The sequence below is a fragment of the Sebastes umbrosus genome, chromosome 21, assembly GCF_015220745.1.
Source record: "Sebastes umbrosus isolate fSebUmb1 chromosome 21, fSebUmb1.pri, whole genome shotgun sequence".
NCBI lineage: Eukaryota > Metazoa > Chordata > Actinopteri > Perciformes > Sebastidae > Sebastes > Sebastes umbrosus.
The window spans coordinates 4,973,585-5,000,061 of NC_051289.1; the positions used below are offsets into that span (position 1 = coordinate 4,973,585).

Genomic DNA, 26,477 nt, shown 5'->3' on the forward strand with positions numbered 1-26,477 from the left:
TAACAATTTAGCAAGCTAGCAAGTGGGTAACATGATATAGTAAATAATGACAGAGGAAAAAGATGAGACCGTTAGGAATATCAACATTTTCCTCAGACTTATTATAAAATTATGAAAAAAAAGCCAATATACGAAAAAAAATCACAATATATTAACTTATTATGCACCAAAAAATGAATTTCCACGGGCGCCACCATTTCTGACAAAAAACTTTGCACTTATGAGGTCGTGAATACGACATGAGGGAGGCGTTCATATGGACTCATCTCGTAAACACGACCCTATTTGAAGGCACCATAATGCAAAGAAACTTAAGTGTTTTTTTTAGCCGCAGCCGCCATTTTGGACTGAAAACGCTCATTAGATCTATTATATTTTATTGTTCAACACAGGCTGTTTCCGTAGAATATGTCAATAGAATAGAAATAATTCTGTTTTCCTCTTGTAAAGCACTTTTAGGGGGACGTTTTACTAGCGTCCGGTAGTTGCTTTCAGTCCAAAACGGCAGAAGTGTAGCTTTGCTGTTGGGCGCTGATGTTGCAGTGGAACGAACAATTGACTTTCACTTCTTGGCAATATACGTTCTTTGTCCACTAAAATACTTCTACAAAAAATATACTGTCCCTTCGAAGATGAATAAAATGTGGCGAAGAACAGCAGTAAATTGAGCTTTGTGTAAAATACCAGAAAGATAGTACAGTCTCACTGAGTCTAAAGTTACTCTGTCTTTTCAATATCTCTGTGAGACCATTTGAACGCCTCTGTATTGTCCTAAAGAGTATAAAAGGCCAAATCTACTACACAGAAAATGCCCTTGCAAGGGGAAAAACTGGTGTCATATTTAATTTCGTGCATATATCTGACTACTAACAGTTCACAACAAAACAATGGGAAACAATTTCATTATATCCAGGTTTATGGCAGTTTTAAAGCAATCAATGAAACAAACAATCACATACAAATAACAGTTGGAATAAAAAACACATACATTTAAATACAGGTACACAGAGAGGTGAAAAGAATAGTTAACTTGATTAAGAATATGAAGGAAATCTTAATAACATGCATACAAATGTAAAGGCAGTTATGATGTGTGTGCATGTTGCTACATTATGTTTATGTTACAAAGTTTAAGGCATTTAGATGAAGATTGTTTTCAATGAGACTTGTGCATTAGCTTTTCACAGTTTTGGGATAATTATCCAGTAGATGATGAAAGTATTCAACCTGAAACAAGAACATTTTTCTTGTTTTATAATGAGTTTACAATTTGGCTGAAAAACTAGGGGACTGAAAGACAGATCAGTCTAAAGGTCCTGGAGACCATTTCCATGTTTGCTTTTCTTTCAAAATCCTCAAGCAACAAACACATGGTGGCACACATACACATTTAAATGCACGTACAGATACATAGAGTAGTGCCTGCACTAAAGGGCTTTGGTCTGGTCCAGTCTGACATTGTGTGGAGATCAACAGTCAAACAAAGATTCAGTACATACGACGCAGAGACTACAACATGAAAAGGCACTGTGGAGAGAGATAGAGAAGAGAGATCGCCATGCAGGGCTGGTACTGTAGTGTGCAGATGTGTGCGTGTTTTCTGGCAAACAGAGTCCTCCAGAAGTTGTAGTCCTTGTATCCCATCATGCATCGTCTTCGGTGCATTCGTCGTCCCTCAGCCTCTCTCGCTCTCGGTGCCGCTGGATGGCCCGCCAGATGCGGCAGATGACTCCACCCCTGAGAGGAAGATGGATTAATCATGATATATTAATGTATGGTGGCGTCAAAATTCATCTTTCAGAGAGGAAGACCTACTTCAGCTACTCTCAGAAGCTGATTTAAACTCCTATTATCTGTCTTATTGTGTTAACATTTCATTTTATTCTCTGTTTTTTGACTAAAAGACTTCTTGTGTAAAAAAAAGGGAACAGATTAATCATGAATAATCATGAATAACATCTGTCAGCCGCCAAGAGTAGCTTGATTTGATGTTCCTTTCTGTCAAAATGTGCTGTGACAGGATTCACAGATATGGTGAGTACATACCGTAGACGTAGACAGTGGAGGTCATCTTTGGTAACGTCATTGAGAATGTCGGTCAGTGTGTATTCCTCCAGCACAAACTACAAATACAACACATCAGCGATCAGTTTAAAACCACATTAAACACAATGTGCTGTGGTGCTGCTTATAGACAATAGAGACTCAACCTTATCTATGGTGTCGGCGTCTGCCCCCTGCTCTTTCAGCCAATCAGTGAGCTGCTTGTCCGGCTCGTGGTCTGCTGGGATGTGGAAGATGGAGGGAGGGGAAATGTCTGTAAACAAAAAAAAACAGAGAGTTAGAGTAGAAGAGAAGCACAAACAGAAGAATAATCAATCAGTTAATCGGTGTGTTTAGGCTACCTGGTGGTCTGTGTCTGACTCTGACCAGCTCCAGATCGTGTGCTCTCTGCTGCAGCGTTGCCTTCAGGACCTGCTGGTACTCCTTCTCCTTCTGCAGCAGCTCCTCCAGCAGCCTGCAGCGACAGTGACATCTGTTATAGTAAGCATTAAATCTCACAGCACGGAGGGCTGGGATGGATGGTGTAGATGGAAATAGATAGAAATGTATGCAGCAATTATACTGTTGTAGAGTAACTACGAGGCCGACAGAAGAAGCCGACACACATCTTCCAAATCTCACCTACACTTTGTCTGGCCCTACATGTAAGACTAGCAAACTGGTTAATCCAACTTCCTGTCAGAAAGTGTGTTTGAAATGAAACACTGGAATAAAAATGGGAACATTAATGTTAACCAGACAAGTGTGAAAGACACCGCGAAGTCTTCTTCCAACACCTGTACAGAAGGAGAAGAACATTTCAGCTTTTTAAGGGTGTTGTGTTGAATGTGACGGTTCACTCTGGCAAACTGTATAGCTGCCAGTGCTGGAAGAAGTACTCAGATCTTTTACTTAAGTAAAAGTAGTAATACCATAGTGTAGAAATACTCCGTTACAAGTAAAATTCCTGAATTCAAAATGTTACTTAAGTACAAAAGTATTAACATCGAAATATACTGAACTCATTATGCAGAATGGCCCATTTCAGAATCTTTAAATTAAATTAAATTAAATTAAATTAAATTAAATTAAATTAAATTAAATTAAATTAAATTAAATCAAATTAAATTAAATCAAATTAAATTAAAATGATTGATGTATTAAAATGTACATTACTTTAATGTTGAAGCTGGTAAAGGTGGAGCTTATTTTTTTATTTTATATACTGTCCGTTATCTTGTGAATTTCACCAAGGGATCAATAAAGTCTTATCTTTATCCAATTTAATACATAATAATGTATTTGTTGATAATATTTTGTATTATTAATCTTAACTTAAGTTATAAAATATATGCAGTGGAGTAAAAAGTACAATATTTGTCTCTGAGATGTAGTGGAGTAGAAGTATAAAGTAGCAAAAAATGGAAATACTCAAGTAAAGAACAAATACCTTAAAATTGTACTAAAGTACAGCACTTAAATAAATGTATTGAGGTACTTTCCACCACTTTTGGCTACTGACTGTAGCTTCGAGTCCCAGTTAATAGGAAAAGTAGAGCGACATGCGATGATGATCTCAGATTAATATCTTAATAAAGCTTCAAAACTGGTTCAAGCAGGAAATAAAATGAACATTTTACACAGGCTAGAGACCATGAGGTATGCAAACAAGAAAGAAAGAAAAATCGAAAGCACTCTTGAGCCTCTTGAGCAAAAGCAGAAGTGTTTAATAATGAATGACTGACACTAATGCGTTTCGGCTAAAAGCATTCGTCAGGGTAAAAAAAAAAACACACATAGACACTTCAATGGAAAAAGACACGTATGAGCTACAGGTGTGTGGTTGTAGGCCAAGAGCAAGGTGGGGCTACATTATGACATTATATTGATAATTATTCATTTTAGATTAAAAAAACTGATAATTATTGTTTAAAACAAAACAAAATTGTTACAAAAAAGGAGCAGGTGCTCTGGGAGATATCTAAAAAGGTATCTCTTTCTCTACTGCACTCAGGTATCACCTCTATTTCAACTGTTGTGGGGGTGTAGTTCGAGTAGCAATATTCCTCATTGCCAGCATATTTATGCAAATCTCCTCTTTAGTTTCCATCTAGTCCTGCCAACATTACATCTACCTGTACAGGAACATTCCAGGAGTTAAAAGACAAAAGAGTTGTAGCACTTAATGAATCCTTTGATCACATGTGTCTAGTTGGCATCAGTGAAGACTTTGGCATGTTTATTATGTCTGCAATAGCTGCTTCTCCTACAGTATCATATTTTGGGGGTTGGCAGGAAAATATAAAATCTTGAAATCTGAAAGAGGAAGAGCTGCCCCCAGGACGAGGTGCAAAACGCTGCTGGGGAGAAGGACGTCGGGAATTCCCCGCTAAGCCTGCTGCCCCCGCGTCTTGGCATCGGAAATGCGGAAGAAAATAGATGGATGGATGGAAATCCAAATGTTTTTTATAAACGAAGTAACTAAATATGGCTTGAATCCAACTCATGATAGGCCACTCTTTAACAAAATGTTTTTTCCCTTTAAAACAGATATGTCAACTGATTTGAAATCAGAATCTTCTGAAATGTATGAATTAGCCTTGCTTTAAGTAAAGTGTTGCAATCAGTTGTTTTGCTGATTTTAATAATAATTTGTCCAAAGTATAAAATCCAGATAGCCTCTCTCTTGTGCAGGGCATTAACATCACCTTTTCTAAATGTTGAATAATCTCTATGAGCTTTTGTATTGCTCCATATCATTGTCTTTATTGACACAACGCTGTTCTTATGCAGCTGTCTTTGCCAGATATGTCCTAAAAAAAGAAAATGTAACTTCACTGAGACATTTACCTGGTTAAGAAATGTATAATAAAACAAAAAATGGTAACACCTAGATGTTATATTAGTGCTTAAATACGGTAAAGATCAGGTAAGATTTCGCTTTTGAGGTTTTTCCACCTTCACTTCCACTGTTATGACCCAGTTGTTTCATTATCACCCTGTGGGATCTAGTGACATTCATCACACGCAGCCCTGTAGCTATTGTATTCGTGACATACATGCCTGTGTGTTTGCACGGTACGGGTGTGTCTGTGCTTGCTGGCACACGTTCCTTCCGTTCCTTCTGTCTCTTCCATCGATACGAGTACAATTTCATCATCATGACCTTATTTATACAGTGTGCTCACAACAGTTTTTCCATGTGTGTGTGTTTGAAAATACGGTATGTATGTGTTGTCATCTTTGAATGGCACTCCCTCACTTTATGTAACCACATCATAGGAGAAACTGCACCATACAACTTGATTGACATGTAGTTTTTGATTGTGTAAACTTGTATTATTCCCACGTCTTTAGCTTTATGTGTTCCTAATCCTTAACTGTGTGTGTGTTTTTACCTGTTGGTCTCATGTTTGAGCCGCCCCAGCTGTGCACCCAGTTGATGATGCGAGCGCTGATGCTCCTGGGAGGGAGCGGAGTTTAGCGTGATGGCCGCGGAGTGGGCGTGGTCAGGTGTCGTCCCGGGGTCGTCGGCGTGAGGAGGAGCTAGAACAGGAATGAACTCCGCTTCCTCTTCATCCACTTCGTCTTCCTTCTCAGCTCCCTCGCACTCTGACGCCGGGCCGAAGTGGGTCTGCAGCTCTGTCAAAGGCATGTGTAAACTCATTACTTGTAATATATTATATAAATATTAAAGAGTAAATGTTAAGTTGCAAACATGCAGATGGACAGGAAGTTGTGCATGTGTCCACTAGATGGCGGTAAAAGCTCAGGCCAGGCTTCTGACCTGGTATGAGGATGGTGATTGCAGCCTGCACCGCTCGGCGGATGATGTTATCCATCGCAAACATCCAGTGAGGTTTAATGTGATGGTTCCTCAAGACTTTGTTTACCTGAGAACATCACACACAAACAAACAAGGACAGATATTCAGAGGATGATTCTCTAACTACAGACTCACTCGAGTTAGTTGGACATGTCTGGATAAGTCAAATTAGCTCTTTTTTGGATTTCATTTTGGATGAAACTAAACCATTAGGTTTGGTTCACAGGAAGTAGAGTTGGGTCGATTTCTGGTTTTGCCGTTCTGGTCCGGTATGTGGAGCTTACACCGGTTTGATTTTATGCAAACCGGTTGAACCGACATTTATCACTATGACACGTTCTGATAAATGAAAAAGAAGCCGACATCAGCAACATGTGTCGATGGCGTCACAGCACTAAATCCAACTTGTATTGCGTTTTTATTAAGTAATATGACAACATGATTAACATAATATTATGTTTCTTTATAAACAGACTACTAAACCACTAAAGCCACTAATGTCTGGTTTAATATCAAACAGGAAGTCCTATTTTTTTATATTTTAAATTGATATAAAATAGAGAAAATAAAGTGTTTGATAACTTATAAGAATTCTGTATTGGATAAACATCATATTTACACGTAATAGTGATTCATTTCTTAGTGTATAGAAACTCAGCAGTGATTTCTGCTATAAAATCAGAACAATTCATTTTAGAAATGTTACTGAAATATTGCCTTATTACAGATGTTTAATAATGTTGTTTTTAATTAATTTAATTATTTGTATCAGGCTACTATAGTTTGCACATGTGTTATATGTATGTATAGGAGCTTTTTCTTTGTATTTTGCTCATCACAGACGGTGACCATGACTACTAGCTCCGCAAATATCAACAAAATCTGTGTACTTTCCCTTTGATGGGGTCTTTTAACATTCTGTCATGCACCTAGTGTGCCATTTATGCACCGTGTTTTGTAATGTACCAACCATCAATTAAAAAGGCCGAATTCCTTGTATAACAGCTTGCATGTACAGTATGAGCTTGAATTTCCAGCTGTGTGTATATACAGTATGTGTGTGCTCACAGAGTCCTGGAAGCCAAAGAGCACCAGCTGTATCTGGTTGATGAAGGTGGAGTCGAAGTCCAGGTCCAGCTTGAGCTTGGAGATGGTGGCCGCCATGACGCGCCTCTCCGGGGAATGGATGAAGTCTCGAAGGATGCAGATGATCTGCTTGATGTGTGCGACGGACAGCTGCAGCTCTTCACTGCCCTACACATACACATACACATACATATACACACAAACATTTACATACAGAAATCCAATTGAATTAAAGCAAAGCACTGATTTAAGCTTACTGAGCCCATCAGTGTAAATGTCTCAATGTAGTGATAAAGATTTACGGAACTAAATTTACAAAGTTAAAGACACTGCACATTAAGCATAAAGACAAACTCTCAGGTACAACTAATATTACAAATTGAAAGCCTCTTGAATGAGAATTTGTCCTCAAACGTCTGACTTTGGTGCCCCCTAGTGGTAGTATCAGAAGGTTTCACATGGAAATGTCATGTGATTGTAATTTTTACACTCAGTAGTGCAAGGGGAGTTTAATAATGGGTTAGAAAACTCAACTGAATTGATGCCGTAATAAATGTGACCTGAAAGAAACTGCTAACGACCATTTTAATGAATAAAACCTGTTCTAAATTTTATATTTTCTTTAACTTTTAATGACCAAAATTATTGGAATTTGCTTTGTCTTTTGTAATTCAAGTTTTCCAATAGATAAACAACATAATACAACACAATACAACCATCAATATAGAACAGGTTGCAAAGCAAACGGAACAAAACAAAACAAATCTGGACACATATATAATGGTTAAAATAAAATAAATAAGCCACACCAATAAAATAAAAATAGTAAAAAATGGTGGGCACAAAGTATAAATAAAATACCACATTAGTACTGAACATAAATGAGGTAAGACCGGACATAAAACTTTTCTTGGTAGTTATTAGTCTTTGCAATTAAAGATTTAATGTGCGTCATTCATTTGAACCATTCCTCGAAAAAGACCTCCCTGTTTGTCTTTCAATGGCGGAGAAGAATTAGTTGTTATTGCTTTATTTATATTATTATCATTATTATTATTATCATTATATATTATTATATTATTGGCATGTCAGCATATCTTCTTTTTTGCTATTAAAACTAGGAGTTGCCAATGTCAGAAATATTATAATCCTATGCATAGGAGGAGGACTATTTACAGATCTATTTACTTACTTTACTCATTTAGTTTATATATTTCTATATTTTATGAATACGGCTCCCGGTGTGGATGATTACGCAGTTAATGTGTTAGTTAGTTTGTCACAAACACACCTGGATGTGGTTCTCCTTGAGGTTGGAGATGACCTTATCCTGGTCGTCATTGAGGACCTTGAACAGAATGGACCGTCTCTCGCTGTCCTTCTTCAGCAGGAACAGACCGCCGTCCCTGTCCTCAGGGGAGGGGGGGGCACTGCGGTCCTCCGACACCGAACCCTCATCTGGAACACTGCCACACACACACACACATGCACGCACACACACATGCACACACACACACACACACACACACACACACAGAGAGAGTGATCTCACTGCAATATAAAATAACACACTGATTTACAACAGCGTGACGCGCCGTCCGGTTTATTTACAGATACAAGCCTCTCCTGGCTACTATGTGTGCCCAGGAAAGTGCCAAGGCAGCATGAGTCAGCGCGGCAGGTCATGCACGTACGTACGCAAACGTTTGTGTCTGTGCATCTGCAGGTGTGCGTGTGATGGTGCGTGTGTGTGCTCTGCCGCCAGCAGAAGCTTGTAAACTTATCAGAGCTCATTATATCAGTGTTGTAAAAGGCAGTGGAGCACACTGTGGGCTCAATAAGGCCACCTGCCACCAAAACACACACACATGCACATGCACATTCATTCACATCCTCTCACATGATCTGGACTGTCCCAGCAGGATTTAGTCTGCAGTAACACATAGTTCTAATATTGTACGAGTATATAATACATTCTTTTTGCATTCAGAATAAGCATGTTGTTTGCATGATGTTGTTTGCATGATCCTGTTTAAATCGATCTAAAATAAAAACCATAATAGCTAGAGCATCAATTCTTTCTACAGCAGAAAGCTAAGACTTCTGTATTTCGCGTCATCACGTTGTACGTTCGTGGTGATGTCATTACGTTACGTGTGGTACAAAACGTTGTGACAACACTCATTGGCGCCACAGCATTGCCTCGAAATGGAAGCGGGTCATCGTTGTTAGCATAATCCTGTTTATATCGATCCCAAAATAAAAACTATAATAGAGCATTCATACTTGTTGTCTTTAGCGTCATCATGTTGTAAGTTTGTGATGACGTCATTACGTTAAGTTATGTGCGTAACCTAACAAAACTATCAAAACTCTCATAAAAATGAGCAGATCTCAAAAACTAAAAAATGTGCATATAGTTCAAATAACTTATGGAGTGTTAATAAATACATTTTGTTCATGTTTCTGCATTTAGAAATCTTTTGAAATACTTTCATTAATTATTATAGTTTATTGACTGACATAATGTTTTAGCTTAGGTTGTACAGATTTTAGGGATATGAAACATTTGAAGATACTCCAAGAAATGACATCACAATAAGCAAAAATACCAATGTAAGCACTGGTGGATCACTTCTATCGCAGAGTTCAAAAGGGTTCAAAGAAAGCTATTAACTAGCCAGGTTAACATCAGTGATCATTTTTTTATACAAATTCAGCAAAATAGTAGCAGCTGAGATAAAAGATATTTAAGAAATCTGAGCCCCACCTCTGAATTTTGGATCTCCTGTTAAAATCTATAAACTTGACCCCGCTCACCTGAAACTCCATACACACCTCAAGTAGTTGGAGATGGGGGGTTTGAGCAGGTTCTCGGAGCCAGGGCTTTTCTTCTTCACGAAGAAAACATCTTGTTTGGAGTCACAGTCGGGGCTCACGGAGCCGTGTTCACTGCTGCTGCTCCCGGTGGCCTCGCACTGCAGCTGCACCGGCAGCGACACGTTGTGGATATAGTCTGCAAAATGAAAATGATCCATATGCATTCACTTGTGTGCATATTAATACTAATGTGTATCCAAGTGTGTGTGTTTTTTGTTTTAGTTTTATTATTATTAGGGCCGCAACTAACGATTATTTTTATAGTCGATTAAACTGTGGATTATTTTATCGATTTATCGATTAGTTGTTTGGTCTATAAAATATCTGAAAATGTTGAAAAATGACGATGAGTGTTTCCCAAAGTCCAAGACGACGTCCTCAAATGTCTCGTTTTGTCCATAACTCAATAAACCAAACCAATTAATCAATCAAAATAGTTTGCGATAAATTCTTATTATCTAATTTGTATTATTTTTTTAAAAGTTTTTTTCATATGTATTTATGATAGATTTATTTATTTACTTTATTTTTTATTTATTTATTTAATGTTATCTTTTATTATAGGTTAGGTTTATTATTACTAATATGTTATATATGTCATTATCACTATTTTATTTGTATATATATGTTTAGTTGATGTATCATTATTATGTTTATAATCAACCTATTTTCTACAAGTACATTTGTGTGTCTATTTTCTCATGCATTAATGGAAATGTTTATGTATCTTACTGTACATATTGAAATTGTGCTGTAAATTGGGCATACTTTAATAAAACTTATCTTTATGACAACAAAAAAAGTTATCCATCTATCTATGAGAACATCCCACAGAAATTGTTTGAGAGATTTTTGGTTACTATATTGTTTTGTTTGTGTAGATGTGTGTATGAAATAACCTGATGGTTTGAAGGCGATCTTACTCTTCTTGCCCTTGGTGTTGTGTCTGACGAAAGGGTCTCTGAGGAGGTCCGAGGTGATGGCTCTCTTGTGAGGGTCGGGCTCAAAGCAGCGCAGGATGAACGACTTGGCCTCCAACGACAAGGACTCAGGGATCTCTGGGTGGATCTTAAACATGCCCACCTGAAACACAAAACCACGGTCACACAAAAGAAATCCACGGTCTGGAAAGATTTAAAACTAATATAATAAATATATCTTTCTCCGTGTCTTTATTTAATTCAATACCTACCTTAAACATTGCCGCCTGCGGCTCTCCCAGCTCATGAAAGGGCGGTTTCCCAGTGGCCATTTCTATAATGGTGCATCCCAGGGACCAGATATCAGCCGGGGCCCCGTACCCTCGAGGGCCCTTATCAATGATTTCTGGAGCCATGTACTGCAGAGTACCTGCAAACAGAGAGGCAGATGGTAACATGGGATAATTATTTCTAAAAGATAAGGAGAGGCAATCAAATCATTTAGCTTCAATGTCAACAAATCGACTCACAAAATGACGATGACATTTTGAAATCTGGACACGTGGCAAAAGCTGGATCTTATCTAAAAGTTTATTACAAAGCCAGATTTAACCTCACTGGAGGTCTTATTCCAAAAAGAACAAATCTGTAACTAGTGTGTACATGTTTCACATTTAAACACAGACCGTGTACTTTTACCATTTGCTTTTGAAATACAGACATGACCCTGAAGACGTGAGTTGTTTTAGTCCCAAAGAAGAATTATATTTTATTCTATCTCTGAGTATTTGGTCTGCAGTCAGGAATTCTGAGCAGATTTGGCATTTGTGTTCTTCTCCAAATGCTGATGTAAACAGTGACAGACAGAGAGAGCTATAAAAAGACGGAGTCAGAGGAGAGACAGATAAGGACACACACACACACACACACCTGCTAATGAAAGGTAAACACCCTTCTGCCTCTGCTTGATTAGCTAATCTAATTACACACCTCGCTGGCTGCTGGAGAAGGCCAGATGGCCAATGAATGTGAATGTTCGTATGCGTGCACACGCACGTTCGTACACGCTCGTGTGTCTGAGTGTTTCCATAGAGGCTGATAGTGGCTCTTGACATTTTGAGGGTCTTTTTGTTATTTACACTCATAGACTGCAACATTTCAATGACTCCATTTACGCATTCAAGACTGAATTACTGTCTTATGATGTGTGCGGTTTCTTTCTCTCTCTCTATGCCATTACTGGAGCAGTTTACTATTTTCTATTAGACAAAGCTTTATGTGGTGGTATACAGTGTTATTTTTGAGATAATTTAGTTTAGTGTCACTTTTATGTTAAAAAAAAGGGTGGATTTTATCATTTTAATGTTAAATATTTGTCTTAAAACCACAAATTTTTGCGGCAGTTTGCGACACGTGGCCTCTTGTCTGTTTGTGTTTTACACAAACCAACTAAACAACAGTTTGCAGAGATGCATGCCCAAAAGAAAAGCCCACATTTCTGGTCTGAAGGAGAAACACACCTGCTTTTAAACATTGTGAAAGACTTGGATATCAACAGTTTTTTGGATATACGCAAATTTCAAGAAGGTGGTTGAAGGAATGAAAGAGGGAGGCTGCGTTTGCACGGTCCAACAAGTCCGCCACCGGTTATTGGAGCTAATAGGAGTATGCACGGCTGCATGTAAACGGGAATATTTGTGGAATATTCATTTTCATTAGCCATACCATGTGTAGCTTTGTAGGAATATTGACTTTTTCATAATGAGTTAAAAAAAAAAAACTGAATATTTTGTGCATGTAAATGTAGTCACTGTTACATTGCTGGAGCTCCGTGGAGGTACCATCATGAATCAAGATTCAAAGAACCCCTTGTTGAATTTTATTAATTATTTAATTTTACTACTTGGTTACATCTGTGTGTGTGTATATAAATATATATACACATATATATATATTAGGGCTGTCAAAGTTAACCCAAATTTATTTTAACGCCACTAATTTCTTTAACGCATTAACGCAACTTGCGATTTGTAGGCTGTAGAGGGCTCAGTTTAGGTATCTAGTTATCGGTATCATATGAAACTAGAAAACTTAAGGAATCAATTGGTACCAACCATGTCATACTAGCTTGTCGCGAAGGAGGATAAATAACGCTCCAAACTTGCGCTAAATTTTGAGGAACAAAAACTGGCTTGGCCATTTTCAGAGGGGTCCCTTGACCTCTGACCTCCAGATATGTGATTGAAAATGGGTCCCATTTTTTTTTGGCAAATAAGATAAGAAAAGAAATTCCTTTATTAGTCCCACAGTGGGGAAATTTGCAAAATCTATAAATTATATATATATATATATATATATATATATAATAAAATGTATGTTTTTGTGTACAAGATATTAGCGAGACAACAACTGAATGTATTGTAGAAGAAGAAGTTTTTACCGGTGAATGTCTCTGTGCAGGGGTTGACTCCTGCCAACCGCTTCGAGGTACCAAAATCTGAGATCTTCAAGACACCACTGTAGGTGTTCACCAGCACATTATCACCCTGATGGAGAAACAGCAGTGATGTTACACTTGATCGAACCACAGACTGTGTTGTACGAAGGTCTCGTTCGACGTGCTTCCTTGTACCTTGATATCTCGGTGGACGATCTGGTTCTCGTGCAGGTACCGGAGCCCCTCCAGGATCTGTCTGGTGTAGAAGATGATCGTCGCCTCCTTCAGCGGGCCCCATTTAGACCGCAGCAACGCTGACAGGCTTCCTGGAGAAAGGAAGAGAAGGAGTGTCCAAAACCTTAATCATGAAATGGGAAGATGACCCAGCAGTTAGAGAGACCGCCCAGTAACCAGAGAGGTCACAAGCATCGATCTCTGAAACAGACAACTCGTCCATCATGAATCAAGAATATCTGCCTACCTGCGCAGGATGAAATTATCAGTAAAGCACAAAGTAGACACAGTATTTTTGAACTGTTCTAGTAGGACTTTTAAGGATTGAAGGGTTTCCTGAACAAACACTAGTCCTATTCACACAGCTGTGTTGTTGTTTAACCATCTTTCTCTCTGGTACAAACGCACCTCCAGGCACTTGTTCCATGAAGATCTTGATGTATCCGTTCTCAGAAACGGAGCCCAAATACTGAACAATGTTCCTGTGCTTCAGGTACTTGTGGAGGGCAATCTCTTCATGAAGGGGCTGGGAGTACCTAATTCACACAGAGAGAGAGAGAATGAACCAAAGATAAATACTTTTTTCCCTTTGCTTATAATGCATGCACTGCAATTTATATCTATCACACAAAATCAATTAGTATGTAATCCACGTAATCGGTATAAAGAACAACAAATTCCACATAGGGAGGAGGTCGGGATGGATGGGTGGGTCCTAAAAAACACCAGACTTTAACCCAGGAGACCACTGGTTGTGTATCTCGAGTTGAACCAGAAGTCAACATTGATTTGTCACGTAACATCCGTACTTAAGTAACGCCACTTCCGTAGTTATTTTAACCCGAACCACGATGTTTTCCTAAACCTAATAAAGTAGTTTTGTTGTTTAAACTTAAAGTTGTTTCCTGTGAAGACAGATGTTTATTTTGAAAAGCCTGTACGCATGTCACGAGTGGAAATAGACACGTGTTGCTGGACATTCATAGGAGAACGCATTGTATGAAGATACGTTGTCCAGTTACAGCATCAACCTGCTTCACATTCTCCTATTTTTACATAACTAACTAGGACAAACAACCTGGTGTTGTAAGAGTAAGACATTCATTAACACATAAGATATAACATTTACCATCCCTTGTCCCATAATCCAAACATCTGGTGTTAAGTTACTCTTCAAGACTATATCACTATTTCTCTTAACATGACTCTGAAATGCTGTTTATGTGCACTTATATGAATTTTAACAAGTTCGATTTCTTCATCGAACAGTCAATTCTGTGACTGTAAAATAGAATGGAAAAACATTTTTCTACAACTTTTTGAATGGCAAACTTTGATCATCATCTTTCTCCACAAACACCTACCTGCTGTCTCTCTCAGGGATCTCTTTGATGGCGATTCGGACCTGGTTGCTGACGTCTCTCCCAGCGTACACCACTCCATAGGTGCCCCGCCCCAACACCACCCTGTCCCCTGTCTCATCGGTGTCGTACTCATACTGTAGCACACACAGAAACATAAATATTATTATTTATTATTTTTATGCAACTGGCCCCTAGAGCTATAAATATAAATATTTACTGTAAAATAATGTCTATATTTATGACCTCCAGTGTGTCTCCGTCTCCTTCCCCCTCCAGCTCCACAGCGTTCCCCGTACCATCTGATATCATCTCCTTCACCATGGAGCAGAATCTGAAACACGACATTATAACATTATTATTTCCAATTCATGACCGTAACACCATGTTGCAATACAATCGCACATACGTACTGTACAAACACAAACACAGACAAGCACACACACCTACACAGACACATCTAGAGGTGTGTGTCCTCACCGACTGCACTGCTCCTCAGTGGAGAAGTAGATCTGGAAGTCGTCTGAGTTATCGTGGACGTAGAGGAAGCAGCACCGCTCATCAAACTTACTGATGCTGCAGACAGAAGAGTTGGAGTAGATGAAAACTTAAATAAATTGTTTTCTCTTCTTTCTCTGTTAAATTACATCTTCTGACACAATTAAAAAATATATTTATATGTACTCTTAAATCATCCATTAAATGTTTTATTGTACATGTGAAAACTGTTTTTATTATATATACATGTAGGACTTTGCAACCAAATTTTATGAGCAAAACTGAACTTTATACCACGTACAGTAATAAACCCAAATAAACAATAACACGTTTTGTGTTTTAGTTGCATAATGTCCAAAATGCAAAACAGTTTGGAAACTTTTGCATCTTATTCAGCTCCAAAATAACATTCATACCTGATGCCTTTGATGGACATTGCATTGAAGTTCCACTCATGGATCCCTTTCTGTAATGAAAGCAAATTAAGTTTTTATTTCACAGTTGTGCAGAACGGTCACACATTCAAGCAGGACTAACTCAAAGTCTAATTTTAAAAAGGGATGAGGAGCAGAAGGAGAAAGCACGTATGCGATGTTCCTTTTTGATAAAAGTTGCCAGGTTTCCATCCAAATGTAGCGCAAATTTTAACTGAATTTCCAGAAAAATCAGCAAAAGAAAATGATAATTATTGCAGGTTTCCATCCACTATCGTTATGCAAATATTAGGATGTTGATTTCTCCAGTCGGGTGCCATTAAACCAAGAAGAAAAGGACACAGCGAGATGATGTAATTAAAAGAGCGCCATTCACACAGCTGCTGTTTCAGGGGAAAGGGCAGAGTCGTGAGGCCTTCATGCAGAGAGCACATCAATGGTGGAGACCTGATAATTGCTCCTTGATCAAGCTTCAATAAACCTTCTGTGTAAGACATCAACAGCTCCGGGGCCTCTTCCTTCTTATTGACTGAGTTAACTTGTGTATCAGAAATTCCACAACATCTATCCAGTACCGTTATGCAAATATTAGGATGTTGATTTCTCCAGTCGGGTGCCATTAAACCAAGAATAAAAGGACACGACGTGATGATGTAATTAAAAGAGCGCCAGTCACACAGCTGATGTTTCACCTGTTTGTAATCGATTTAAGTCTATGATCAGTAATTTGACACATTATTTTCTGGTAATGCAGTAAACTTTAAACATACTGGAAAAGCATCTTTCATTGTTTATCGCTGGTTTTTGGGTAGCGTTGGGAACTTTATCCACTCATCCATCCTTGGAGCTACATCTGGAGAGACTGAGATTTTATAATGAAGATAGAGGAGTTGTTTTCGGTAAGATCTGGGACCCTGTATTTAAATTTTTTCAAGCTACAGACTAATGTGTTGTGTCCAATGTAAAGCACCTTGCTGTGTATTTTCCTTTTTTTGGTATATACACTTTTTTTTAAAGAAAAACTGCTTTATAATAAATTAAATTATGACTGTGTTCATTGTTACTACCCAGGATTGGCTGTGTCCGTTTGTGTTTTCTTTTTTTTTTTCTTGTTTGTTTGTATTCTAGCTAGGCTCTCGAAAAAGACTAAATACATATTTTGTAAAGAAAGAGTGCCAGTCAAACCTCAAACGGTGGAAAAAAAACATGTAGAAAAGTCATGGAAATATGGCATTTCTATTTGCTTTATGTATTCATTTGAATATATGGCTGATGTGTTTTTTTCTGTCGCTATTTTTTTATCTCTTCAGGGGAAGCTTGAGTAACGTTTAAGTCACATACTTCATGCGCGTCATGATTTATTCTTTCTATGGTTCCATCGATACACCATCTTTTCCAACTTAGCCAGGCGTGAAAACTATTTTGTGATACTTTATGCGCATATTGAAAATGTGCATGAAAACAGGTGGATGAAAACGCACTTAGCGACAGTTAATTATCAATGGTGTAATGCAATGAGGGGTTATGTGGTTAAGAAGATGATGTTCTTACCGTTTCGGGAGGAGAAACATGCCAGATAGAGACGTTCTTCTCTTCAGCCTCGTTGTTAATGGACACATAGGAGGGCTGGTAAACCTTAGTTGGCTCCAGAATCAACACCTGTAACACAAAGAGATAAAAGACATGTTAACACGAGTCTCTGAATATGATCTGATCGAGTGTGTTTGTTTGCGTAGCCTATGTGTGTTCGTACTGGAAAGCGCAGTCGATTGGTGGTGCCCTGCGTGGCCTCGACGATGATGTCCATCCAGAAGTTGAGTCTCTCTCCATGAGGAGAATGTTCCACCGTCGTCTTCTTAAAGTTCTGGATCAGCTGCAGGTTCTGCACCACCGACCGCAAATACCTGGAAGAAAATACACATAAGACAAATCAATGGAAAATAATTCACATGTTTTGGTTAGTATTTTTGACTTTTGTGCGTATGGTCACTGAAAGAAAAAAAGGAACCATTTTCTAATCAAAAAGACATCATCACACAAATAAGAGCCAAAATTGTGGATTTTTTGAAGGGGGTTTGGCTAGCTATACTTTTCTGTGAATGTCTTTACCAGAGAGGCGGCTTGAGTTTGAAGAGCTTCTCGGCGGCCTGCGTAGCTTTAGGGATGTCGTTGGCGAGCATGCTAACGGTGAAGAACTGGCCCACGTCCCAGTAGTTATTCATTTTCTCCAGGGAACCTTTGCGCCCCAGCAGACTGTTCAACCTCACACCTTTAAAACATCAGATTATACGTGTGAAAACATTGTAGAATATTTATAAATACCATCGAGCTTAAATTAGACTGCAAAGGATGACCTCTACTAAACCCAAAAGACACAATTTCACCATGTGTTTATATTCTGAAACTGAACAATGAATACAGTAAACAATGGGCCATTTAAAGAAACTGACACATTTGAAAATATTCGTATCGGACAGTTCCAGCTTGGTTTACGAGTTGTTTACTGGCTTGGTAAATCAAGCCTTGGTACCTATTTTCCTCAGTTCAATGGAGCTCTCGAACTGTAGTCCAGCGACTATGAGGAGGACAGCCAGGTTGATACCAGAGTAGAGAGTCGGCTGCAGCTCAAAGCCCTTTCTGTACCTATAATAATGCAAATAATAAGATGCAGATTACATATTTATGATAGCATGTGGAAGAGATTAGAGTGCATTAAAGTATATGTGTATATTCTCACCACTGTATAGCGTTGTCCCTGTTTTTGGTGTCCTTGCAGTCGGAGTCCAGGAAGATGTCCTTGTATATCCGTCCACAGAGGCAGAACATGTCCGGCGCCGGATGTTCACACGACTGCAACACCTGCAGCATCACTGTGAGAGCCTGCTCCCTGTCACCAGGACTGTTCCTCCTGCACACATACACATGTGTACATTAACGTTAAATAAAATCCACAATTTAATACATAAATATCATTAAATATGTGATTTAAAGATAGCTTAACCACACTAAATCATATAAATGACTAAGCCAAACCTCATTTGGTTACAGTATATGGAATATTAAACTGAATTACCAAGTTCATCAAAATGGGTATTTTTCAATTAAACTTACACCTAGGGGAAAAAAAAGTTAATGTAGAGTTCGCTGTTTTAAAGCTAGCTTTGACCTCTCCAGTTACTGTACCTTTAACTTGATTTATCTTTCCAACTAGATGCCTGTCTCTTTGTGACAGTTTTACATGCTGTTTTTTACAAAGATTGTACATTTTTATGGGATAATAATTTCCTTTATTTAGTAAAACAGCTGCCACAAAGTCAGAATCTGGTCTTAACTCAATTAAATATGCAGCTAGTGACTCTGTTTTGACTCTACGGGACTCTCCGATTTGGCTTAAATGTAAAGGTAAAAATCAAAAATAGACACCTACTTCCTCCATGTGGGATCAATAAATATATCTAACTATAATTAATTTGTGCACTTATCCAAAGCCTTGCAAATGTTTGTGTCCAAAGTAAAGCCACCGATTCAAACAAAAAGAGTGAAAAGTTAGTGAAAAGGGAATGAAAGCTTTGAATGTTAGCAATGAATTTGATGGATGAAAAAATAAAAAGTTATGACTTTAGCATCACAAAAAAAAGGGCCAAAATGTTTGGTAGTAAAAGCTTCCTGTAACGTGAGGATTGATATGAAGTGGTTAGATCACTCTTGTTGAGAAGAAACAGCCGGATGAAGACGGATAACTGTCTTCAGCAGCACTTCTTTGACTTTACTGTTCTTCCCACTTCATCAGCTTCACAATAACAACACTTCCTTGTTCCTAACTCACATGTGACTGAACTAACCAATCAGAAACTAGGATGATTAAGACCAAGGTAAATGTGAAAACCACAGAGGTATATTCAGCAGATTATTGCAACTGTTTTAAAGTCACTGAATAAGTATTCATACATGTAAATATGTAAATAACTAACTGTATAAACAGTGTACCCTGTGTGTAAACTATGCATGGATTCTTCTCTAGGCCTGAGTCTGAATCCAGCTTACCTGTTGAGGGCGAAGGCGTAGTGGAACTGGATCATGGGCTGCGTGGCCAGATCACAAGTCGGCAGCATCTCCAGAGTCTGCACCAGTTTCACCATGGCATCGTAGTCCTGGTGGTCACATAAGGGGAAATCATTTAATGTATGTGTTTTGCAACTTATATATATAATGTTGTTGTATACAGTTTCTCCATAATAAGACTGTGTTGTGTGTTTGTACCTGTATGTCTCTGTAAGAAAACAGCAGGTTCATGACGATGTCCTGGGTGAGGACTTCCGTGTTGTCGATTCGGAGTTTGATGCGAGAAAGCTCCTTGGCCAGCTCCTCTCCCTGGTACTTCTCTCTGGCCTTCCTGATGTCATTCAGCAGGGTGTCCTTAAAGGAAGCACTGCAGAAGACACACAGTAAAAGGAGAGACAATGGCATGATAGAAAAACAGGGTAATTAATGGGCAGATTTCACCCAAAAGAGGTTATAACCAATCGTCTCCCAGTTTTTGGGAGTAAAAACAATTTACTCATACTTGTGGGTTTAGTTTTTGCAAGAGAGAGTTACGATGCAAGCTAACGGAACATGAATTGCAGCTGCATTTTGGAGCCAATGAAGCTTCCCACCTACACGTGAGTTTAATACGATAACTTGTGTATGATCAGGTTCATGTTTTAAAATGTGTCTCACCATGATGTGACGTGGATGTCCTTCAGCAGGCTGGTGAAGCGATCCGTCAGGGGGACGCAGAGCGGCCCCAGCAGGTTGTCCCAGCTGGGCTGCATGTACTCACTGGCCCGGCGCTGGGCGTCACTCTCACAGCACATGTACTCGTGGTTAGGAGTCACTATGTAGGGGATGAAGTAGTAGTTACCACTGGATGCCTGGAAGGAGAAAAGGAAACAAATTTTGTCAAAGAAAAAAGAGGATTCAGATTTGACTGTGAGTACCGGAGTCGCTTATAAATATAATGCAGATAAAAAGGCAGGCCGGATGCTGATGCCAGGTGTAGAAGGAGACAAGGAAGAGGAAGGGATGGAGAGATTGAGGATTATAGTGATTAATGAGGAGGATCAGTACACTACTGAGATTGTTTGGTAGCATCATGACAACATCAGCAAAGGTTAGCTAAATTAATGAGGCTCACATGGCTGTTAAATATCCAGAACAGCAAGAACCAACGCACACTGCAACACCATTTCTTTTTGTTGTTGTGGTTTGTCGTTTCTTTTTTATTTCCTTTTTCTTTGTTTTTACATCTCTTTTCTTTTTCTTTCTTTGTCAGTCTTTTGGTCTTTATTTTTGTTGTGATGTTGTGTTATTTGAAAAGTTTATGTCGTTAAATTATTTTTAAAAGCACTGGCAAATAAATTACCATTAAAAATATCATCTACTATTTTCACAGATATGAAAATATCTCATGTAGCTTAAAGAAACAGTGTATAGCATTTCGGGGATCTAATAGCCGAAATGGAATATAATATTCATAACTATGTTTTTATTAGTGTATAATCACCTGAAACTTGCTGTGTTTTTGTTAGCGAATGAGCCGTACTGTATATCTTCATAGGGAGCAGGTCCTCTTTACGGAGTCCACCATGTTTCTACAGTAGCCCAGAACGGACAAACCAAACACTGGCTCTAGAGAGAGTCTTTCACGTTTTTACGTTACCTGAAGGCCACCGTAGTTCTTCAACAGGCTTGTGAAACTGCAGTAACGTGAGTCCAAAACCCTGGTACCGTCTGACTTCAGTTGCTCCTAAAGTAGTGTTATTATGGTAAGGATGGCCGCTGAACAAGGTGAACTGCGTTACCACGGTTTTGCACTCACGCTCACGTTACCAGTCCTGGAAAGGGTGACGTGAGCGAAGGGGTACTCAGTTGGTTGAAATCTGCAACCACACTACTAGATGCCGCCAAATCATACACACTGTTCCTTTAACATAACTTCTGCTGTTTGCTGCTGAGCAGGTTTACGTGTACGGTGGGTTTTTAGAGCTTTTTCTCTGCCTCCTGCGTCCGAAAACAACGGTAGGAGAGTGAACCAAAATACAGCATCACTATAAACTAGAGGATGAGCAGCTCATGTTGAATGTAGTATATGTGAACTTGACCTCCTCCTCTGCAGAGCAGAGCACCACAAGTTTTATCATTTCATCTCAGAAGAAATAGTGGTTTTATTTCACAGCAGCTTAAGTTGAGATACTCATCATCAGAGTGTCCAAAACTCACGTTATCCTTCTTTGGTTTTGTGAGCTACATGCTGTTGTTATGGCATTTACTTTGTTATTCACACAACATCCCATGGCGAGGTCAGGGTGGTTTTTTTTAGCCCCTCCTCCATGTTTATTAATATTATTAGTCTGTGAGAAAATCTCCCAGCATGCCCTGGTGTACCTACTTTATTACGCATTCCAGAGCCTCTGTATTCTGGAGGCAACTGAACCCAGGGAAAACCTACCGCTGGAGGACGAGTGGCCTTCTCCACACACACACAGATAAACACACAGTACATATGTTAAAAGATGAATGTGTGCGTGTGTGTGAGAGAGAGAGAACAGAGTGAAAGCATGTCCTGCATGTATTTGTACGTGAGAAGAAGAACGGCATTTGTCACGAACATTATTCCACAAATAGCGCGAGACAGTGTGTGCACATAAATCACACTGTAACACACACACACATCAACTTACTGTGTTTTTCTGTGCCACCATGTCCTGTAAGGAGACAAAACAAAGAGCATATGAGGATTAAGGCTTAATTGTGAAAGAAGCCCAAGAGGACGTCCTCAAATGTCTTGTTTTGTCCACAACTGAAAGATATTAATTTCACTGTCATAGAGGAGTAAAGAAACCAGAAAATATTCACATTTAAGAAGCTGGAATTTGGACTCAAACCAATAAATCAATTATGAAAATAGTTGGCGATTAGTTTAATAGTTGATAACTAATCGATTAATCGTTGCAGCTGTAATGAGAATGGATTTAAAGACTGGACAGCAGAGCTACAGTGTGTTTTCTTGTGTACTCTTGAGGTGTACTGCCACATTACTACTTCAAACAGCTGCTACATGTACTTCACACAAACACTGACCAATATGCACACACACACACACACACACACACACTAGTCTGTAAATAACACAGTGGTTCACTTTGTTCTAAGGAGCTGCCAAGGAATGGCATCCATGAACTCTGAATCCACCGACAGGAGATACAAAGAGGTGCATGTGTGTGTGGGAGTACCTTCAGTGACAGGGCAGTGTCAGGGTCGGTGTCGTGGTACAGGATGACGTTGTTGGCCATGTCGAAGCTCTCCCTCACGCCCAGATGGTAAAACAAGGACGGCTGCCGGAACACATCGCTCATGTCAACAACCGCGATGTCTGGAAGGAGGGAGACGACCACGAGGATGAACATAAAGGGGGTGACAACAACAGAAAAACACTCTCAAACTATCAGCTCTTGAGTAAGACACTCTGAAGCACTGCAGGCTTTAAGGCGAGCATCTGATCCATCATCCATGACCTCTGACCTTAGCAAAGTGGGAATACTCTTCGTTGTTGGAGTTTTATGGCGATTGGCAAACAACTTTATGGTGCATTACCATCGTGCATTACTGCCACCAGCTGGTCTGGAGTGTGGATCAGGATTCTAACTACTCACTAGTTTTACTCGCGGCGGTTGTCAAAAAAAGCACCAGTTTCGCTTCTGTGCTTTTTATACTCAGGTTGTCAACACATCGATAAAAAAACACAAATGTCAACCTCATGGTGGCGCTAGAGAAAAAGTCGAGTGATCACCAAAAGTCACTAAGATTCATCCACTTTAGGGCAGGAACTGCACAAAACCTCATAAAAATCCTTCCAAGATATTTTAGTCAAAGTGAGCCACACCGCTAGCATGGATATTAAACACGCATTTCATATTAGCAATCTAATTGTCTGTTAATTATAGGTTAACATCATGTACTGTGTATACAAAGACGTCTCTCACAGCAGACTCTCAGACATGTCACGTCAGGCTAACCACAGTTTACCAGTCCCGCCCTGCATTGTGCATGCTGGCTCTGTGGTTTACTTGGGAACTTGAATGGCGCTGAGCCATAATTAATGTTAATAATTACACCTGTGTTGTACCTGCTATGACTCAAACTGATAACATGCTTTTATTGAGCCTGTTATACCAAGCAGCAACCAAACATCCTATCTAAAAGACAAATAAAAGAGGTTTTGTGGCTGTTTGTCTCCATCATCCACTGATATTTCAACCTTTTAACCAAATAGATTCTTTCATCTTAGTCATTGTATTAGCAAATAAATGATAAGCCACATAAAGAGTCAGATATAGATGTAGTCTGATTTTAAATAATTATTGAAATATTGCAATGCTATGGCTTCTAATGTTTTCAATTAACGTATTAATTTTGGCCATACTTACTGTCTTAGGCTACACTATAGCACTATAGCCTACTAATGTGTAGACTATAGTACAATTCATGGCAATCTTGCTATCTTCTAATACTGTCCATAAACATGCCTGATTTAAATGCTTCTTGTGTAAAAAAATGCTTCAACATTAGCAGCAGATAAGGCTTCATGTTTCTCAGGTTTTCACTCTGAGTCATTGTGGAACTGAGACTTTAAATGTCTTCCTTTTCAATCACAGTATCTTCCTTTTTATAAAACACTCACACACACCACAGAAGACTCCACCACACTGTCACTCTTTCTCTCCTGAATAAATAAAGGTAAACCTTTTTTAAATAGTTCTGAAATTGTCACTCAAACGCACCATAATTTAATTTAATAACAATATTCTGTCTAAAACACACTAGAAGCTGGAAGGATGAAAGATGATGCTGTGTGGGAGTAATTATCTGTGAGATGAGTGAGTTAGCCTTATAATAATAGTCATACTGCACATATGAGAATTTGTAAATTCCCAGCAGGACTTTGGTGATTTACTGGTCTAAATGCATAAAGTTTGCAGTGACAATTTCAACATGCAGTTGAAACAACTTTTATGCATTTTATGCATAAAACATGACTTTTTAAGATAAATTACCCCATTTTTAACCTCAATGTCTTTTTTTTTTTTTTACCTGTAAAGGACCCAAAGTCCTGCTGTCCTGGGGAGACGGTTAAAACTGCAGGATACACTCTCTCTCTCTGTCTCTGTTTGTGTTTAGCAATGCAGTTCATCTGTTTGATATACATACAAAGCATTTCTTCTTTCCGCCTATTCGGGAAAATTCAAATTTACCTCTTTTGACAGTATTACAGTTTAGCTTCCAGCTTTTCTAGCAATGTATTTCAGCTCTTAGCTTCTTTAGGTAATGCGGTTCAGCTTCCAACTCTGCCAGTTGTACTTTTCATCTTCTAGGGTTTTCAGCAGTGCAGTGCAATGCATTTGAGCTTTAACATTTTTAGGCAAGTCATTTCACATTTCTGCATTTTCAGCAATGCTTTGCAATAAATTTCAGCTGTCAGCATTCCCATGCATTCTCAGCAGGAAATGCATTTTCTAGTAATGAATGTGCTGCTAAAGAGATGTAAATCCAGAGGACAGATGGTCATTTTGTAATGGGTTATGTATGAATAATGGTGATGTGTTTTGTTTTTTATGTCTGATGGGTCTTACTTGTCTGTCTGTCTGTCTCTGGTAACAGGATGTCTATTGGATGTGTACTTTTTCTCAAACTGAGCTGCCTATGGATGCAAAATGAATTTCAGTGCAAACTGACAATAAAGTTGTATCGTATCGTATTTCTGTGACTATTTGAACATGCAGTTGAAACAACTTTTACTTATGCGTAAAACTTTTCAAGATAAATAACCCCATTTTTAACCTCAACGTCTCGTATTTTTTTTTTTACCTGTAAAGGACCCCAAAGTCATGCATTTCATTACCTGATGTTGATAGTTTGCACACAGTATATCTGTTGTTTCAACAGCATTTCAGTGACTACTTCAACATGCATTCAACAACTTTTACGCAAACTTGTGCGCACAACATGACTTTTCAAGATAAATTACGCATTTTGAACTTATCTTTTCACTTGTAGATGACCCAAAGTCATGCATTTCATTACCTGCATCGTAGAAACTGTCCAGCACCGACGTCTCTCCAAAGTCCAGCCGACCGAAGGTGAAGGTGGTGAGCAGCGCGCTCTCCGCGTCGCAGGCGCTCTGCAGACTCTGCAGCGCTCCGGACTCCGGGCTGCTGGCCATCACGGACTTCAGACCGTCGTTCAGCACGTAAACAACCCGCAGAGAGCGTTGCTTGGCCGGCGGACACGGGCTGCACACGTCGGTCCTCTCTCGGTCCCTCTGGTCCCGGTCCACCACGCTCACCCCGGCGGAGTGCTCTCCTCCCATGTCTGAGACCTGCGAGCTCTGCCCAGTATCCATACCGGGAACTTGGTGTTTCTGCTTTATCTCCTTCCTTCACTGTCCGCCTCTTCCTCCTGTTACTTCCTTTAATCTGTCCTCTTATCTCCTCGTCTCGTGCTCCCTCTCGCTCACCTGTTGCGCACCTGTCGCAGCTTGAGAGCAGCGCGTCTGAGTTTGTTCCTCTCCGCCTCATTAACTCACATCATCTGCTCATTATCTCGCACCAAGAAGTCCACTTTAACCCAGACTGGATCCGACTAGATCCAGGATGGAGAGGAGGACATGTGGAGAGAGAGAGGGGGAGAAAACAACATGCACCCAGAAGTTACCTCTCA

At 39.2% G+C, this 26,477-nt stretch overlaps 1 protein-coding gene across 5 annotated transcripts; it reads right to left on the reverse strand.

The window, feature by feature from the left end:
• Positions 1 to 898: 898 nt before the first annotated feature.
• On the reverse strand, positions 899 to 26,477 carry map3k15 (mitogen-activated protein kinase kinase kinase 15). 5 transcript variants are annotated; one of them, XM_037757273.1, is made up of 30 exons: positions 25,842 to 26,477; positions 22,994 to 23,133; positions 22,442 to 22,465; positions 22,150 to 22,230; positions 20,439 to 20,632; positions 19,980 to 20,148; positions 19,764 to 19,870; positions 18,457 to 18,627; positions 18,250 to 18,362; positions 17,829 to 17,988; positions 17,473 to 17,623; positions 17,271 to 17,378; positions 15,702 to 15,751; positions 15,268 to 15,363; positions 15,034 to 15,121; positions 14,791 to 14,924; positions 13,835 to 13,962; positions 13,388 to 13,518; positions 13,196 to 13,301; positions 11,028 to 11,185; positions 10,759 to 10,918; positions 9,776 to 9,971; positions 8,247 to 8,421; positions 6,938 to 7,123; positions 5,831 to 5,936; positions 5,442 to 5,685; positions 2,406 to 2,518; positions 2,211 to 2,317; positions 2,047 to 2,123; positions 899 to 1,737 (listed from the first exon to the last, which is right to left on the reverse strand). In XM_037757273.1, the coding sequence occupies exons 1-30, from the start codon at positions 26,158 to 26,160 to the stop codon at positions 1,644 to 1,646; spliced, it is 4,086 nt and encodes a 1,361-aa protein (XP_037613201.1). In that variant the 5' UTR covers positions 26,161 to 26,477; the 3' UTR covers positions 899 to 1,643. The 5 variants fall into 5 exon arrangements, with proteins under 5 accessions (XP_037613201.1, XP_037613198.1, XP_037613199.1 ...); XM_037757270.1 differs by having other exon boundaries at positions 10,735 to 10,918; positions 25,842 to 26,476; XM_037757271.1 differs by having other exon boundaries at positions 9,794 to 9,971; positions 10,735 to 10,918; positions 25,842 to 26,160.